The following is a 17,274-nucleotide window of genomic DNA, read 5'->3' on the forward strand; positions in this document are numbered from 1 at the left end:
GAATTAGAAGAAGAAGTGTACAGCGTGAGAGCCAAGGAAAAATCAAAATGAGCAAGCAATTATACAAGATTTCACAGTCAAGACTCAAAGTAGCAATACTAGGTGGCCTCAACTGGAGGTGTGCAGAGTGTTTTGGATGAGTAAAGCTGACTCAGCAGCATGGAGTAAACACGGTGACTAGGGCTCAGAAGCTACTTTAATGCACTCATGCAAAAATAAACCGTTTAAAGTAAGAGGACTAAAATCCAGACACCACCATGCAGATGTCTATGTACTTGAAAATATTAACAAATAGAATCTTTCATTTTGAGTTTTTAAATCAGACGCATGGTATTTTTATGTTGTGACAAATGCTTATGTGCATGTGGAAAGATAGAAGGAATATATATTATTTTGTTTAGCAGAGATATGTTTTCATTAGGCATTCTGACACATTTATCTAGGAGTATTCTACAGTAGTAAGAGCAAAGCCTAGGTAACCAATATTGTTCTAGGCAATACATCACAAAGAATAAAGAAGTATTTTCAAATTAATGTTACCTTGGAAAACCGAGCATTTATCCATTTTGTAAACGTCTTTTTCTGTACATCATTGTGTTCATCTGGAGAGAGAAAATAAGAAAACCATGAGTGAAAATGCATTCTTCTTCATCTTAGCTTGTTCAAAACAGGTCATATTAAACACTGCTCAGACTCAATGGCAGAGGTGTTGAATTTTTTTTAAACCCAACTTGTCAATAAAGCAGTTGAAACCTATACCCAACTTTGGTACTTGTGGAGTCATACAAGTGTTTCAGTCTTGACAGCAATCACAGCAACTGCTTTGCATTAGGCTTAGCATCTCAGCACTGGGGAGGACAAATACTTACCAAAATCACAGGCTTCTCGGTGAAGAGCTGCAGCCTATGAAACCATGGGCTTTTGATCTACAGACTTTGTCAACACTTCTTCACCCTGAAGCATTACTCTAAAAGCTGCTGAGGTACTTCCTTATCCTTCCAATGCAGATAATAGCTTCTTTCAGGAAGGAGATCACTGATCTCACATGTCCTGAAGGAATGGAGAATGCCACCACTGGGCACCAGCCAACAGCTGGAAGGACCGGGCAGGATGAGGAGGAAGGATGGGAGAGCAGCTACGGGTCCAAGTGCAGGGAGGAGCAGTGGCCTCCCGCTCAGTAGAGAGAAGATGGCTTTCCAGACTGTTTTTTAAAAAGCCATTTAGAAGTCAGCTGTAGTTTTAGTAAGCCTGTCCCACTAAACCAGACTGTCACCTCCAGCATAGCTCCGGCCATGCCGCAGAACACCTCTCAGGTAAAGCTACACTGAGCAGTGCTAAGGGCCAGGCAATGCCTCATCACCTGCACTTAAACAGCAGTGAATTACCTGCTGACTACAGACCAGACAAAGGAAGTTCACACACCATGAATTTTCAGGCCTGCCTGCTGCAGCCAACAAGGAAAAGAACTGGATGTGTGTAGTCTCTCACAGGCTTTAACCTCCAAACCCATGCAGTGGACCCCAGCCAAGGCAGGCAGTGCCTTCCACTGGGCAAACAGTCAGAACCACACAATGGTTTGGGTTGGAAGGGACCTTACAGGCCATCCAGTTCCAACCCCCTGCCATGGGCAGGGACACCTCCCAGCAGACCAGGCTGCCCAAAGCCCCACCCATCCTGGCCTTGAGCACCTCCAGGGATGGGGCATCCACAGCTTCTCTGGGGAGTCTGTGCCAGTGCCTCACCGCCCTCTGAGAGAAGAATTTCCTCCTTATACCTAACTTAAACCTACACTCTTCCAATTTAAAGCCATTCCCCTTTGTCCTATCCCTACCCTCCCTGACAGAGTCCCTCCCCAGCTTTCCCGCAGGTCCCCTTTAGGTACTGGAAAGCCCCTATAAGGTCTCCCTTCTCTTCTCCAGGCTGAACAACCCCAGCTCCCTAAGCCTGTCTTTATAGGAGAGGTGCTCCAGCCACTTGATCATCTTTGTGGCTCTCCTCTGTTCTCATTCAATATTTCCACGACACCTGCAGCCCAGATCAATACTTCCAGTCTGACGGCTGCAGCCCAGATCAATCTCCAAAAGGCCTTCAAAACTCCGTGAACCTCTTGACAGCCCAGCCCAGAGATTTGCTTCAAGGCAACCCACAGCCTGCTATTGCCCTGGTGGTTTGTTTGCAAGACGTCTTGGTGGCAGCTGGCACAGATTGCCCCAAGCCCTTCACTGCAACAAGGCATGTCCCACCACGATGTTCACAACCATGAGCACCAGGTCCCTTCACTAGGATGAAGCCATAACAAGACCGGACTGAAACTTGCAAGTGTTCCACTTCATGAAATCATGAAGAGGGCAAAAAATACACACGAGCTGAAGAGAAATGAGATTATGATTAAAAGGCACCACTTAAAAGATTATACGCTTCAAAAAGCAGCAGTTGAGACTGTTCTACAGTAACATTTTACTTACAAATAGAGATTTTTTTTTTTTTTTAAATAAAAGTCACAGAATATGACCAGATGATGTGAAGGACCTCAAAATTTCTTCTTCCTTGCCCACCATGCACATCTGAAACTGATGCCATCTCTAACGTACCTACCCACAGATATGTAGGCTACTGGTGCACTGGAACAAGTGACCACGTGTTTGTTTTAATATGACAGACATGAATAAGGAAGGCTCAGCTGAGACAAGAGAAGCCACACTAGTAAGAAATGGGGTCTCACAGCAGCTTAGATTTAATAAGCTTTATGAAAAATTTTGATATCAATTTAGAATACAGCCTCAGTTCTGAGTTCCTTCGAGGTTACCACTCAAAAAGTCAGCTTATAGCATGACAAAGAGTCCATGCCTCCTGCAACACAGTGGACAGCAGTCATTATTTCACCTCTGTGCTTCTCTTTTTTGCCATCTAGAACTGATCGAGCAGTCTCCTCCTCAGCTGCACCTTAAGCTCAACCAGAAATCCAAGATAGCCCAAGAAAAAAGTTTTTGTCAAAGAGATACCTACAGTACATAAGCATCAGGTCACGCTTAAAACACCTGTTTAAGATTCTAGGTGGCATTGTGGGGGACAGTTATCTAAAAGACCTCACTAATCCTGTTGGACTCCCTCAGTGAAACAGCATTCCTTGATGTTGAAGACAGGTAGGATCTACCAGCAGGATATTCTGTGCCAAACACTCATCTCATAGGATCAAGCGCAGGATCAAGATTTGAAACTCCAAACATAACAGATATTTAGACTTTTTTTTTCCTCCAACTTTTTGTTCAAGAGACAGGAACAGACTGCATTATTAACTGACACTGCTGAACTGAAAACCTAGCCTTGCACAAAATTCAGTCCCACAGTCTGGCCACCTCCTGATAATGCACAGTAATTGCAAATACTATCTGTACAGAACACATTGACTTTTAAATGTCATTCTCTTTTTAAGCATCATTCAGTAAGCTCTTTTCCTTTTCTGCTGATACCTCCAAGTACATACACACCGGGATGCTTTCCTAAAGCTAGGTCTGCCTTTTCACTTCCCTAAGCTTTTGTGAAAATCAAGAAGAGAAACCCTGAAGTTTGGGGGTTTGCATTCTTTTAACATCACTAATCCTTAAGATGATAAAGGCAAATTGCAAAGGAGACCAAAACTAGCTGCACTGACTGTGGTAAAGGGTAAGAGCAGTTCTGAAAATGGCCACGGATGTGTAAATGCTGCGTGCCAGGAGCTCTGCACAGCCCAGACCTTAGGGGCCTTGGCCCCTTCCAGGCACAAGTGCAGCAGGAGGCAACACCTCTTGTCCCACTCCTCTTGTCCAGCTCCTCTTGTCCCACTCCCCAGCATCCCACCAGCTCCAGCAGTCCAGGCCTTGCTCCTGCTGCTCCCCCCCTCCAGCCCCAGTTTGGGAACCTCAGGCCCAAGTCAATTTAAGTGCTCAGACTACATGCACTGCAGTCGCACATGTGACATTTACTAAAAACCCAGCCCCTTCTCCCTCAGTGCAAAATGAAGGTTTCCTAGGGAGGGGAAGAAAAACAAATTAAAAAAAAAAAAAAACGTGACTTCAACACAAATTGACTACTTCAATGGAGACAGGAGCAATATGAATTTATACACTGCATTACCTCTTCAGTATCAGAGCATCCTTTCTGCTTTGGTTAAGCAAGGAACTGGAACCCACACGGCCCTTGTCTCTCTGACGCATTCTGCTCGGCTCTAAAACCCACAGGGGATGCTTTCCTGGCCAGGCCACCCTTTCATGTTCACTTTATAAGAGCCTGTGAAACTAGGATTTTTGTAATTCAACATTATAGCTAGGGTTGTGTCAAGCTTTCTGCTATAAATCGTCGGAAAGAAACTTGAAACCAATATACTGGTGCTTTGTTAACAGCAGCGACAAGTTACTTTATCCCCAAATTAATTTTCTTTAGATTCCTACGAGTCTGTAAAGCTAACCCCTGGAGGCTGACGTTATGACTCAGATAACAAATTAGCTATATTCAGTCAAAGAACAGTATTACCATTCAACGAAGCACATGGTACTACATACCATCAATTTCTCACACAAGACATTAAAAGTGTCAGCAAGTTGTAGCCAAGCGCGAAACAAATTCAGCAAGTTGCTAAAATATTTGTGTTTCCTTTTGCACTGCCACAGCCTCGATGAATAAGACTGCATGACAGCAAAGGACGGAGTGTGGGCCAGCTTCTGTTTCATCATCCTACCAATTGTTTACTCTAAAATAAAAAGTTTCTGCCTGCCCTCCAGTCACTTAATGGGCTTGTAATAGCTGATGTCAGAACAGTTTGTTCCTTTAAGAGGAAATAAAAGGAAACCGAACGCGCACACACAGAAAATTAAACTCTTGTGATGACAACAGAGAAAAGCAAAGCTTCCTACTCCTGATGCTTGTTTGCTATACAACACGATGCACATCCATACAACCGGAGCATGCTCACAACAAATGTCTCTGGTGAATAAGTGCCCCGATGTCCTGGCATTCGGTCGCCCCCAATAGTCACTTTTACGGCCTTACGTACCTCCTCCGCCCAGAGCACTGTCCCGTAATTGTACTGGGGCACTTTGAAACTGCCGTTCAAGTACAAGTTATTACCTTGCAAATATCATGTTCAGGAGCAAAACAATCTAAAAATAGAGAGGTAAAAACCAAAAACCTCACTGGATTGTGGTTTGCCCTTTATTTAACCTCCACTTTGTACTGAGAGCCAGCTTCCTTATTTCCCCAAAATGCATTATGTGCTTACATGACAGAACTGCGCTATTCAGTTTTTGAAAGACAAAACTTATCACACCCAAAATAGCTGGCAGAGCAACACTTACAATGAAAGTGCCCTGGAGAAGTGTACAGACTAGACTAGGCAAATCTGCACCTCATTTGCCAACCAATCTAGCACAAGATACCAAGGGTCATCTCACATTTTAAGACTTGAATTTGCCTTCCCCACCTCTTTACTTAAGTTCTCACTTAAGCTCAGTGAAGGAATTTAGAAATAAAAGAAGGAATTAGCCTGTGGGTTTCAATTAAGAAACTAGGAATTAAAGTTAGAAACATCCCTTTGCCTTCAGGCAAGCAGGAGCATCTATCACAGGCACTGCCCCACCCAGGACTAGCACGCACCTGCCAACCTGACATTAACAAGAAGAGGAGGTTTTATTCTCACATGCAAGATTTTCTGGACTTCAAAAACATTTTGGAAGTAACTCTCTCTGTCAAACAAACTCAGACTAATTCACATATAAAAAGACGTAAAATAAGCATTGAAAATGTAAGGGTGGAAACCAGAGTATTTTTATCCCCCCTAGCATAAAGCCAGGCAAACCACAAAGCACCAGAGTTCACGACCACGTAGCGCACAGAAGAACCTCCATGCTCATCTTGAGCACTGGGCCCTGACTTCATTAACACAGAATAAGGCTAACTAGCAGCTCTTTTTTTGTGCGCGTTTTGTTGTTCTTGTTCTTGTTTTCGAATAAACAAGAAGCGAAACTTCAGGTTATGCTGCAGATCCCTCTGCTGTCACACCGCCGTGACAAAGCAAATGGCTCCAGCAGCAAGGTACCCGCTTTGTAAGCTTTGGCCTTCACGCTGCAGCTTCAATCCCTGCAGCCGGTGGGCTGTACAATGGTTTCCTTCATCCTGCCCCTCTCCATCAAACCCCAGCAGCTGGGCAAGAACACAGCTATAAGAATAGTTTCTCTGACAAAAGAGTAATGGCGCCTGTCTACAGCAACTCCTGCACAAAACGCAGTTGCCCAAGTCATAAATTCTCTGTACAGACCCAACTACGAAATAAGCACTGCTAAAAAAAACAAATTGAAAACCTTGCACCTCGCTCCCTGGTGGTTCCCAACAGACACCGTCTGAAACAAACCACCACAGACCAGTAATGAGGAACCCCTGTGGTTCTCACTGAAGTGCGCTGTGAGTCTAAGCTAAATTGGATTTACTTCACAATAAAAAAGAAAATCCCCCAGCAACTGATAACTTAGAAGAAGGCATCCTCACAGCTGAAGCAATATTAAAATAGCTGTTCCCATACCTCCCAGCAAAAACAATCCAACACACCACGCTGCCGGTCTCAGCGCGTTGGAATGATGTTTAGAAGGAACACAAAGCTCGGAGACAGAAATAATGCTGCCACGCCACACAGCAGGCCTGCTCCAACTCCCACGCTCGTCAGCCAGCAACCCGACTGTTTCCATGTAATGGCAGTGCCAAACCAACAATCCCAGACAAGGTGCCCCAAAACCTACACGGGGCTGCTCCAGAAGGTGTGTTACAGCTCCCCGTACCCAACAGGAGCAAGGAGCAGCACAAGAGCAGGCTGGAGGCAGCGGTGCAGGTGGAAGAGGCTGGAGAGAGGGGAGGCACGCACTTTGGGCTCTCTCCTGCCCAAACCAGGCCTCCCAGGTTGGTCCCAGAGCTGCCACAGCTTTGGCGAGTTGTGCTGCCTGCCTGTGGTAAGCCAGCTGCAAGAGAAAACAGACACGGGGGTGACAGCAAACATTGTGCTCCACAGGCAGACCCGAAGGAAGACCCCGATCATTTGGGCAGAGCACTCTAATGACAGGCTCCCCACTTCTCTCCATCAGCTCCATAAGTTTTGGTCAAGCCAACCAGCATCAGCTCCCAGTTTAAAGAAAAATGACTGAAATAAAGGTATCCCAAATACCTCTATAAAGAGGGCGACTGTCTTGGATAACACGCCCTGTAGATACCAAGGGACAAGCATCACCCACAGGGACAGGAGGAGGAAGCCCCTCTCACCGTCTCCCCAAGATCCTAGCCAGCATGGCTGGCACATGGGAAGAGGGGAGAAGGGGGACAGTTCCTGTCCAGTTCTGGCAATCGAGATGTTTCCAAGCAGGCAAACACTGAGGCATTGAAAGAGACAGAGTAAATCTGCAGGCATAATAAAAAGGTAGCAATTACAAACTAGATTTACTGCAGCTCTGTTTGTTACAAACACGGATCAGGTCTCTGCATTTCTGAGGGGTTACAGAGAAAACGGAATCGCTTTCTCCAAGTTCATGTTAGCCATCTGCCCTTTTTTCTCTGTCCAAGTTAGAACTATTATTAGGCTCACTTGCATTTGCGGAGGTGATTCATAGGATATAATGTCAGAGGGATCATCATGATCATCTAGTGTAATCTCCTGCATAACACAGGAGCCATCCCCACAAAAAGCCCATCTGCATACCAGAAGGAAGCAGACACAACAGATGTTAGAGACCCTATGCAGACCCAAGTAAGCAGTACTGCTAGGGCAGGGAAGGAAGCCAAGCCATAAACTGAACGTACGCAAATTTCTGCTACTTACAGAAGAGTTTTAGGTTGGACAGACATCATAGACAACCTTGCTGAACATCTTCAGGAAACAATGTCCACGGTACAAAAGACTTAATGTCATTTTCCAGCTAATGTCATACTTTGTGGCAAACTTTCTTAGAAAAAAATAACAAATCTTGCACACAGTAGTAAATTTTTCAAAAGTTTTCTTTTTCTCCAGTCAATTATTAGATTTGATGTGGCAGAGAGAAATACAATAATATCCCAGAGGCAACCGTTCAGAAGTACTATTAAAGACACAATATACTCCATGTGTTGCTCTTCCTGGTCCTGGAGCCCTGCCCAGGGCCCACACCATTTGCGTCAGGCCATTTGCTGGCTGCGGTAAGGACAAGTGGCTGTGCTTCAGATAACAAAAACCCAGCTGCATGGATTGTATTGTTCTGTGACAGGCAGGTAAAGACAGGAGCGCTCTGCCAAGTTCTCCTTCAAAACACTGAACTTCCATCCCCTCATAGACCAGTCTTTTATCCCAACTCTGTTAACCCAGACATTTTCTTATTTCCTGTTCCAAAATCCCAACATCTGTAGTCCCAAATTCCCCTAATCCCCTATTCTGTCTTCTCACTCCCAAATACCAAAATATTTCCCAACCCTTCAGAGCTGCCCATACTTCTCCCAGGCTTTCCCATCCATCTCTCCCTACTCGTCCAAAATCTCCTTCCACCACAGCCTTTCACCATTCTTGCCCTAAACCTCTCTGGGTCAACAGCTTGCCCTGTACGAAACCAAATCACCTCCTGCGAAGTCAACCGACAATACATGGCTCCTGCATATTACTAATGTGCTCCAATTTCCTAAGAAGTAGACTAACGATGAATGCTTGGCTTCCTACACATTACTACATGACGCACTGGTATCAGCTCCTCCCCACAGGTTCTCTGGTCTCTCGCTGCAAGCTCCCATCCACTCCTTCAGCACACCGGGTAACAGCAGCACACAGTAGGACATGCGCCAGACCGTACCCCCTCCACACACAGACAAACCATCCACTAGGGAACAGGAAAGACATCTACACGTTTAAAAAAATCCACCACCACCAAAAAAACCTCTTCAGCAGAGGCGCTGTGTTCAGGGCCTCGTCTTCCATCAGCCACCGATTTTCACACTGTAGCTATTTAGCTAGCTTTGTGACAATAAAATTGGTTCAAATCTCCTACTGGTTAATCCAAATCAATACTGGTTAATACTAATCAATAATTTTCAGAAGTATATGCTGTTAACGTATTGAAAAAAAATTACATAATTAACTCACAGAAACATTTACATAGCATTTAAGTACGACCTGATACAAACGATATAGGTGCCATTTCAGTGACAGCAGCACGCAGGCTAAGTTACTTAAAAACAAATGGAATGTGCAATCCTATGGAATTTCAGTATTTTCTACTAATCCAGTATATAAAACATTCATAATGGAGCAACTAGAGCAGCTGTGTTCTGCAAAGTCAGGGTAGTAGTTTTCTGAGTCTGATTGCCCTAAATTCCTGACAGAATTTGGAAATTCAGTTTTAAGACCAATAAAAAAAAAAGTACATAATTGGGTTTCAACCATGGAAGATGTTGTTTTGTTTTGAACTTCCCAGTACTAATTAACTTAAGATTTTAAAAAAGAGATTAGTGAAGAATTGTCTTAGAGCAGTAAGCTGTCACTTGGAACAAGATCTCTTGACAAAGAGATAGACAATTAACAGCTATATTGCATTTATCTGTTGCAACACTGTAAGCATTAAAATCATTAAATGCGGTACCATTAAAGGCCTTTTGCTGTTTTCCTACTAATAATACCTCAGGCCATCTTGCAAGTATTACTCAAGCTTTATCATCCACATGAGTCCAGCCCTGTCCACACCGTTCCCAGGAAATCTCTGGCAAACTTTTGCATTAGTGTTTTCAGAGAAGTCACGGACTGATCATCTAGTCCAGCTACAACGAGCTGCCCAGAGCCATGTCCCATCAGGCTGTGACACCTCCTAGGAGGAAGGCTCCACAACCTCCCCGGGCAGCCTGCGCCAGCGTTTTCTTAAGCGTGAGTGGAATTGCCTCAGTTTCAGTTTGTGCCCACTGCCTCTTGTCCTGGCTCTGGGCATCCCTGAGAAGAGCCTGGCTGTGCCTTCTTTGCAGCCTCCCTTCGGGTATTTATGTGCAGTCCTGAGATCCCCCTGAGCCCCCTCTTCTCCAGGCTGAGCCGTCCCAGTTCTCTCAGCCTCTCCTATGAGGAGATGCTCCAGCCCCTTCACGGGGCTCACCCCGGTATGTCCACGCCTCTTGTACTGGGGAGCCCAGAACAGGACACAGTACTCCAGGTGTGTCTCACCAGTGCTGAGTAGAGGGGAGCATGTCTAAGAACATGCAGCATGCCTGTTGTAAAGGCAAGGAATGGAAGAAAGGAAGCAAGCTCCTGTTTCACTGAGCACTGCTTATGCCACCACAAACAAGTACACTGCGTGAGGTTTCACAAACATGTCAGTATCTACCTTAAAGCTCAGCGAGTGACTTGCGGGAAAGCTGCTCCCTGACAGTTTCACTTCACAGACCGAGTACCGGAAAGCTCCCACATTCTTCTGTGGCCAACTCATAGCCATTTATTCACAGCATTACATGCCTCAGTTCTTCACAACCAGGACTCACCCCAAACCACATTACTCTTACTAATCCCCAGTGCAGGCAATGCTTGAAGACGGAATACAGGGAAGGAGCAAGCCCCAGGCCCAACGTATTCCTCAACCTGACCTCAGCAACAACATGGAGCCCGGTCCTTACAGAAAGCAAACAGGCAAATACGAAAAAAAGGCATAAATTGTTTATTTTGTTCCCAGACACGTTAAGTCTGAACTTCATTAGCTATTCCATTGTTTTCTCAAGGATCAGAGTCATGCTGATGCCTGTAAATTATTTACCTCAGCCTATTAACCTTTGTAATTACTAAGAGGAAGCCTGACATGTAGAAGGTTTAAAGGAAGCCCATGAAATTCATTTGCCCTAGTGGTGCTCTAAACATAAAGGGGAAGCAAACAAAATAACAAATAGGATGACCGAAGAACTAAAATTCAAATACCTGTAAGAGCGAGCCACACCAACAGTGCTCTCATTTCTACTCCTAAAACACTACTGCGAGTTCACCACCACAGAAACTACGACCGTAAATTAACCTGTTCCTATCTTCACAGGACCTACCTAAAACACATCAAGTGCTTTGTACTGTTACCTAGTACTAGTGAGGAAGATGAAGCACAAGGCATGTCCATCTCTTGAGATAAACTGAGTATTTCATTTCCCAGCCACATTCTTTTGCTGGTCAAGGAAAACTGACATTGCCCCACTGGGGATTAGGAAACCTTTGTGCAGAGAAGCATGATGCAGATCAAAACTTTGAACAGTCTGTATGTAGAGGAATTACTATTGCTCCAGAAGCAAGAAGCACCACAGTCATAAAGGTGAATTATCCAGTTCATGTACTTACAGAGACACCTTAATAAGGAAAGAATGAAAGAGAAAGTGAAATGAAGCAGTCAGAAAGGTCCTTTCTTATGCCTTCTCGCAAAGATGAGAATTTTCTCCTTTGTCACTCGATCCGACCAGCAGTAGGTTGAGGCACTGCTATTCCTACATCCTAATTAAACTCATGTTTCCTTCCCTGGCTTAGTCATTAATTAGCCCCCAAAGTTGAACCCCCTCCTTGATTAACTGCCTTGGAAGTACGTACATATCCTGCAATTGTCAAAAAGAATTTATCTGGAATGCATTAAAATAAGTATTTATGCAATCAAGCAAGACACTGATTATCAGCGGGAGCCTACACAAGACTTCTCACTTCATTACAGAAAGCTCCTGTGGGGGACACCGCTCCTAACAGGGTGCCCAAAATTGCAGAGTGTACAGGAACAGAACAGTGAAGCAACCAAAGCTTAAAGCCTGTCATGGCTTTGGCAGAACCTGAGCCAAGGAATTTCAGCAGCCAATTGTTTAGGTAAAGGATTATGTGTACATAATCCTGATCCCTGTGCTTTTATTATTTAATGGCCAGCTTTTAGGTGCACTGTGATGAAACCTGCAATAATGTGGGTTTTAAGTACCGTCACTAACACATTGCAAGGTTTTGTGAGGGCATGTGAAATCTGGAACACATTTCACCTTTGCCAGCCTAGAAACTGACTACACAGAAAGTAAGCTCGCCTAATGAAAGCGGGTAATTACGAATCAGACTCCTACCACCGCCTCCAGCAACATCTTCAACAGATCAGTTATGATCACAGGCATAAGCCTCTCCTGGGCGCGTGTTCGGGAAGCGTTCTTGCACTGCATCCCGGCTGGTCGGCAGTCACGCACCACACGGGCTCGGGGTGGGCAGCAGCTGCCAAGCTGGGGCAATCCAAGGGCTCGCTGTCCCCAGCTTTCTGCCCCACCTGCTGCCAATGGCAAACGTCCCGGCAGCAGGGCAGGTGGTGCCTGCACCTCGCTGAGGCTGAAGTCTTCCTTTTTTTTTTTTTTTTTTTAAGATCTACCCAGGAATTCTTCTGAAGGAGGACTATTTCCTACGAAAATTTGTATCCTTGTCTTTGAATGACCTCTGAAATGAAAATTAGCTTACAACACAGGGAGAAACATTGTCAGCCTCAGTCTAAAGAAAGTTTTTAACCACCAACCAATAGGTATAAGTCAGCACCTAAGCACAGACATACCCTGCTAAGTTTTGGTCCAACACTACGTTGCCTTGGTATATGAAAAACACCTACGTACATCACTCGTAACAAACCTCTGGCATAGCCAAAGCTGTGTCAAGGAAAAAACTTTGGCTGGTTTAAATCATTTATTTTGAAGAGAAGAATATAACTACGTGGCAAGTCAATTTCTTCTGCCAGTGAGCAAGGAAGGCTATACAGCAGAGCAGAAGAAAAAAGTATGAAATACAAACTCTATCATAAACGCTTTTGTCAGATACAATTTCCTCAATTCAAAGGTTCATCCTGAAATGCAGAGTATTTGGTCTAGGATATTTTAATCGATAAAAATACTTAGACCTTCACAGTGTAGTACTAGCTTAAAAACAAGATCAGCATTTAAAAAAAAGACAGGACAGCATCACCATTGCTGAGTCACACAAGGCAAGAGAGAATTTCTCCAGAAGCTTTCACACCACCACCCTTACCCCACCCCAGAAAGAAAAATTATTTGGAAGTAGCATCAAATAACATTACTTAGTACAAACAGTGGGGACTGAAAAAACATTTCCAGCAAACCGCCCAAAACAAATACGTGACAGAAGCACAGCTAAAACAAGAGCTGGGCTTAAAGGCACAGCTAAGTACTACAGCAGTGGCAGATTGGCTCTGAGCACCTTAGTGCCAGCCCTGGCTGTCCCGAGAGCTGGCCACAGGCCATGCCCACCGGACCTGCCCACGAGAGCACTCCCAAGCGCCTGCCAGCTCCAGCGAAGCACAGCCGGATCGCTCCGATGCATTTGAGCAGGTTGTGAAGGGGCTGGATTAATGTTTATTCATTCAGAGGTGAAGGGGCAAACAAGGGCAGGAGAGGACATGAGGAAAAAGCAGATATACGGTCCTACAAGCATGCAAAAGGACTGGCTCTTTATCAAAGCAAAGAGAATCACTTTCATGTGGTTTCCCAACGGGGTTAAGAGAGACTTGCTTTCTATTTAACACGTAGTTGCACTTCTCTGAATGGAGAAGCTACCGTAACAAATTACTTCGTGCACATTTACAAGACTTCCAAATTTCAAAGTCTCTATAAAATAATGCACTTAACCCATCACAAAGCTCAGCAGGAAGAAAAAACAAAACACGCACCTCGCAGACTGCAGGTTATGGAAATAGAATGGAGCACATTAACACAAGTAGGAGGAGGAAGGTTTCTGAAACATGAGAAGGACATTACCATCTCAAAAGGATGGAGACGCATCAACAGGGTGAAAGACAGGTACAAAACAAGTCACAGGTCCTTAAGACGCTATAGCCCGTACATGACCTGCCTTTGAATTGTTGGTTTTATATGCTATAAACTAGAGGTGGGGAGAAAGGGGAGAATGTATCTAGAAAGTACTTAACCCAATTTTAGATCTTTTTCTAGAGATGTCAAAGATTTTTAAAATGCAGAATGTCTACCTATTTATTATTTTTACTACCACCAGTAATTTCAGTACTCCTGCATCACAAAGGTCAAAACTAAAAATAAGATTCTTGCTAAAATTTGCTTTCAAGTTTTTGCATTTCACCTTTTTATTTGCAGATGCACGATCAATTCCATGAGCACCACGCACTGTCATCTGGACTTCATAAAAGAGAGGAGCCTAACAGCAGCGCTGCTCGTTCTGCACCTGGTAACAGGTAACCTACAGCAGGAACAGGTCAGAGAACCTCAGCTGGATGCATGGTGTCCTGGCCCCGAGTTAAACAGCAGGACTCTTGCAGAGGCTTTTCACCAAGGTTTCTTCCCCCGCCTGAACTCGCAAGGGCAGCGCAGTGAATCTGGAATACTCCGCAACTTTAGTTCATGCACAGGCTTTGAGTTTGTTTTCATTTTTTGTTTGTTTTTAATCCTGCTCTAAAAGTTCCCAGCAATGTGAACTTGCAGTGATACACAGATACATGCAAAGAGGAAAAAATTATGCGACCTAAATTGGCGGGGGATAGTCAGTAATTGTGCCTTCAAAGACAACCAGAGAGGAAGATAGCGCATACGAGATGTTCAAAAAGTCAGCTAATGTCTGGCTGCTTAGCGATTGCCAAATACTTACAACACTTAACAGTGTTATCAAGACTGCATTTTAGTCAGATTCCATTTTCCACCTACATAGCTCTTTTAAGTTGTTCCACATTACTGTATCATCTCAAACCACTATAATATGATTACAGTTGAAAACACTGAATGCATTAATATTAAACGGCCACTCCAAGATGTTTCTTCAGCTGCTTGTTGCTTTGGTCAACAGTCCCAAAAAGCAATCACAAAATCATTTAGGTGTTTGTGTGTGCGTGTATGTGCATTTGAGTTTTGTTGTTGGTTTGGTTTCATATGTTTTTCACCTACAACACACTGACATAATTCACATATTGCAGAGCAGATCTTCACATCTGGACCTGTAATTCAACATCACCCACTGCTTCTGATTTTCCACACTACTGCTATGCTAAGGCTACTCTTGAAAGCCATAGTATTTTGTTAACCAGAGCAAACAAGCAAAGCTACTGTATAGAAAACAGAAAATAAATGTACTAAAGCTACAAAGCAGCAAGGAAATGGGAAACAGTAGTAGTGACATACAGAAGAGCTTGTAAACTCATGCACACAGCTGTCTGAAACATGGATCAGGCCACAATACACTGCTCGTATTTCAGATTGTCCACTGCTGACACATAGGACCAACCTGTGGCAGACGAGGGATCATTTGCAAAACCCAGGTATTCATGAAGCCTACCACATGACAGTCACAAGGAAGGAATTCCTGCAACTGCACATTTCGTCTGCGAGTTGGCATAGCAGGACCAAAAGGTACTTTGAATAATCACAGCCACCTACCTGCTGCCTGCTCTAGTAGCACAAGAAATGTTATCACTGTTCAACATGTTTGCAAATGAAAATTCTCTCTTGAAGGGTAAATCCAGGTGGCTGTAAGCTACACAGTCTTTCCTTTGTTATACAATTATGTTACAAAATGCTGCTATCATTTCCACCTAAAATCATGCAGCCCAGCTAGCAAGGGCTCTGGAAATGCTAAAAAGGCAGTTTGGACTGCACTATGGCTTCCTGGCTTTGTCCTGCAGCATCTTTTCAGTTTCACTACAGACTGGCATGACTGGCTGCACAAGAACACTTTTGCAAGCTTCTGTTTATTGAGATACAGAACTCCCAAATGTTTTAGATGACAAGTGAAAATTGAGTGAAAGAAAAGTTTGAAAAGTAAGGATCACCAGGGTGTCAAAGAGACAACCTCTGAGGAGGCTAGAAAAAGGAATATATGTGAAGAATTTTGCTCTCAAAAGAATTAGTGTGACTAAGTGCTGACTTAGCAACCTATTATGCCAGCTTGAATTTTGGTGCATTTAATTACAGCCCTCTACACGCAAGAGACTTGTCTGCAGTCCTGCAGAGATAAGTATATGACGAAAAAAAATAAATAACAACCTGCCAAAGACTAAATAAATAAAAGCTCAGAAGCTTTAGTCTTGTCTATAATCAGAGTCACATTGTTCCACATTTTCTATTCATGTCACAATGCTTCTCTATTATTTCTCAGGGCTTTACATGGCTATAGAAAGAAAATAACAGCAACGAAGGGTGACTACCAGCCTTTACACCCTTCAAATGCAGAATGTAATTTGGGATCACTAAGGGAGAAGATGACAAAACTCCAGCTGCCAGGCTGAACTGCTTGCACCTCCTGCACATGAACATTTGGGAGGGGAAGGGGGGAAAAGTTCTTCCAGAACAGAACGAACTCTACCTTTAACAGAGTGAAAGAGACCCTTACAAGAAAGCAGCATATGTGAACACCCATTCTGGGACAGGTGGGGGGAGGATGGGGATTACAAAAAACCAAGAACGGGCAAGGGTGAAACATGATGTTTGTATCTATTCTATCACGTCATCTCCAATCCAATGACACAGGTTCATCATCTAGCTCATGGATTATGTCAATCCCCAAACCACAGAACAGCAGAAAGGAATTTAGGGAGGGGGTAAAATGTAAAAATTATAGTATCAGGAAAGAAAAGCCTTAGAAATTGAAGATATTTACCAAAGGACTTCAAAGAGGTACTTCAACATAATTGAAAAGTAGGAAAGAGAGATCACAAGAAAACAGAACACCACACCCAGCTATTAGCAATATCATACTTAAATTAAAAAAAAAATCACTTGCCTACATCAGGGAGTTTTTCCCTCCCAGAAATATTTCTTTTACAACATAAGTCACCACCTTGGAACTTTGTTTTGACTCTTTCCTCCACCATATATTTGGTTTGTGTTTCTTGCAAAGGTAAATGCTCAATAATTCACTTATGCTGGCACAAAAACACCAGCGGATAATGAATATACAGAGATGGAGGAAAAAAGTTTCCATGATTTATTAAACGAGAGCACTCTTCCACTGCAAAGCGATGAATGATAAAACAAGTCAATCAGATGATCTTGTTGCCTCAGAAGTTTAAAAGTTACTGCTAAGCCAATACAACTTTTCCCACAAAACCTGTTGCTTCGCATGCTGACTGAGCCACTTCACAGGAACTTTTACCCATTTTTGATGTGCTCCCACGGACTACACTATGAAAACGATGGTGGATCCGGATTTATTCATAGTGCAACATCCAATTTGCAACTGAATTGGGGTGAACGGCTGAGGAACGACTGCATCTTAAACTACGTAACTGTTGAAAAAAAATTTGTTTTTTTTCTTTT

At 43.7% G+C, this 17,274-nt stretch overlaps 1 protein-coding gene across 5 annotated transcripts in view; it reads right to left on the bottom strand.

Moving 5' to 3' along the window:
* UTRN (utrophin) overlaps positions 1–17,274 on the bottom strand; it is a 370,686-nt gene that overhangs the window by 312,632 nt on the left and 40,780 nt on the right. For 3 of the 5 annotated variants that reach the window (XM_050709839.1, XM_035538805.2, XM_050709840.1), the window contains one exon: positions 541–602. In XM_050709839.1, coding sequence (XP_050565796.1) covers positions 541–602 — 62 coding nt within the window. Of the gene's footprint in view, positions 1–540; positions 603–7,183; positions 7,273–7,831; positions 7,851–17,274 lie in introns of those variants that run through there. The other 2 variants (XM_050709842.1, XM_050709841.1) reach the window with 2 other exon arrangements.

The sequence above is a fragment of the Cygnus atratus genome, chromosome 3, assembly GCF_013377495.2.
Source record: "Cygnus atratus isolate AKBS03 ecotype Queensland, Australia chromosome 3, CAtr_DNAZoo_HiC_assembly, whole genome shotgun sequence".
Taxonomy (NCBI): Eukaryota; Metazoa; Chordata; class Aves; order Anseriformes; family Anatidae; genus Cygnus; species Cygnus atratus.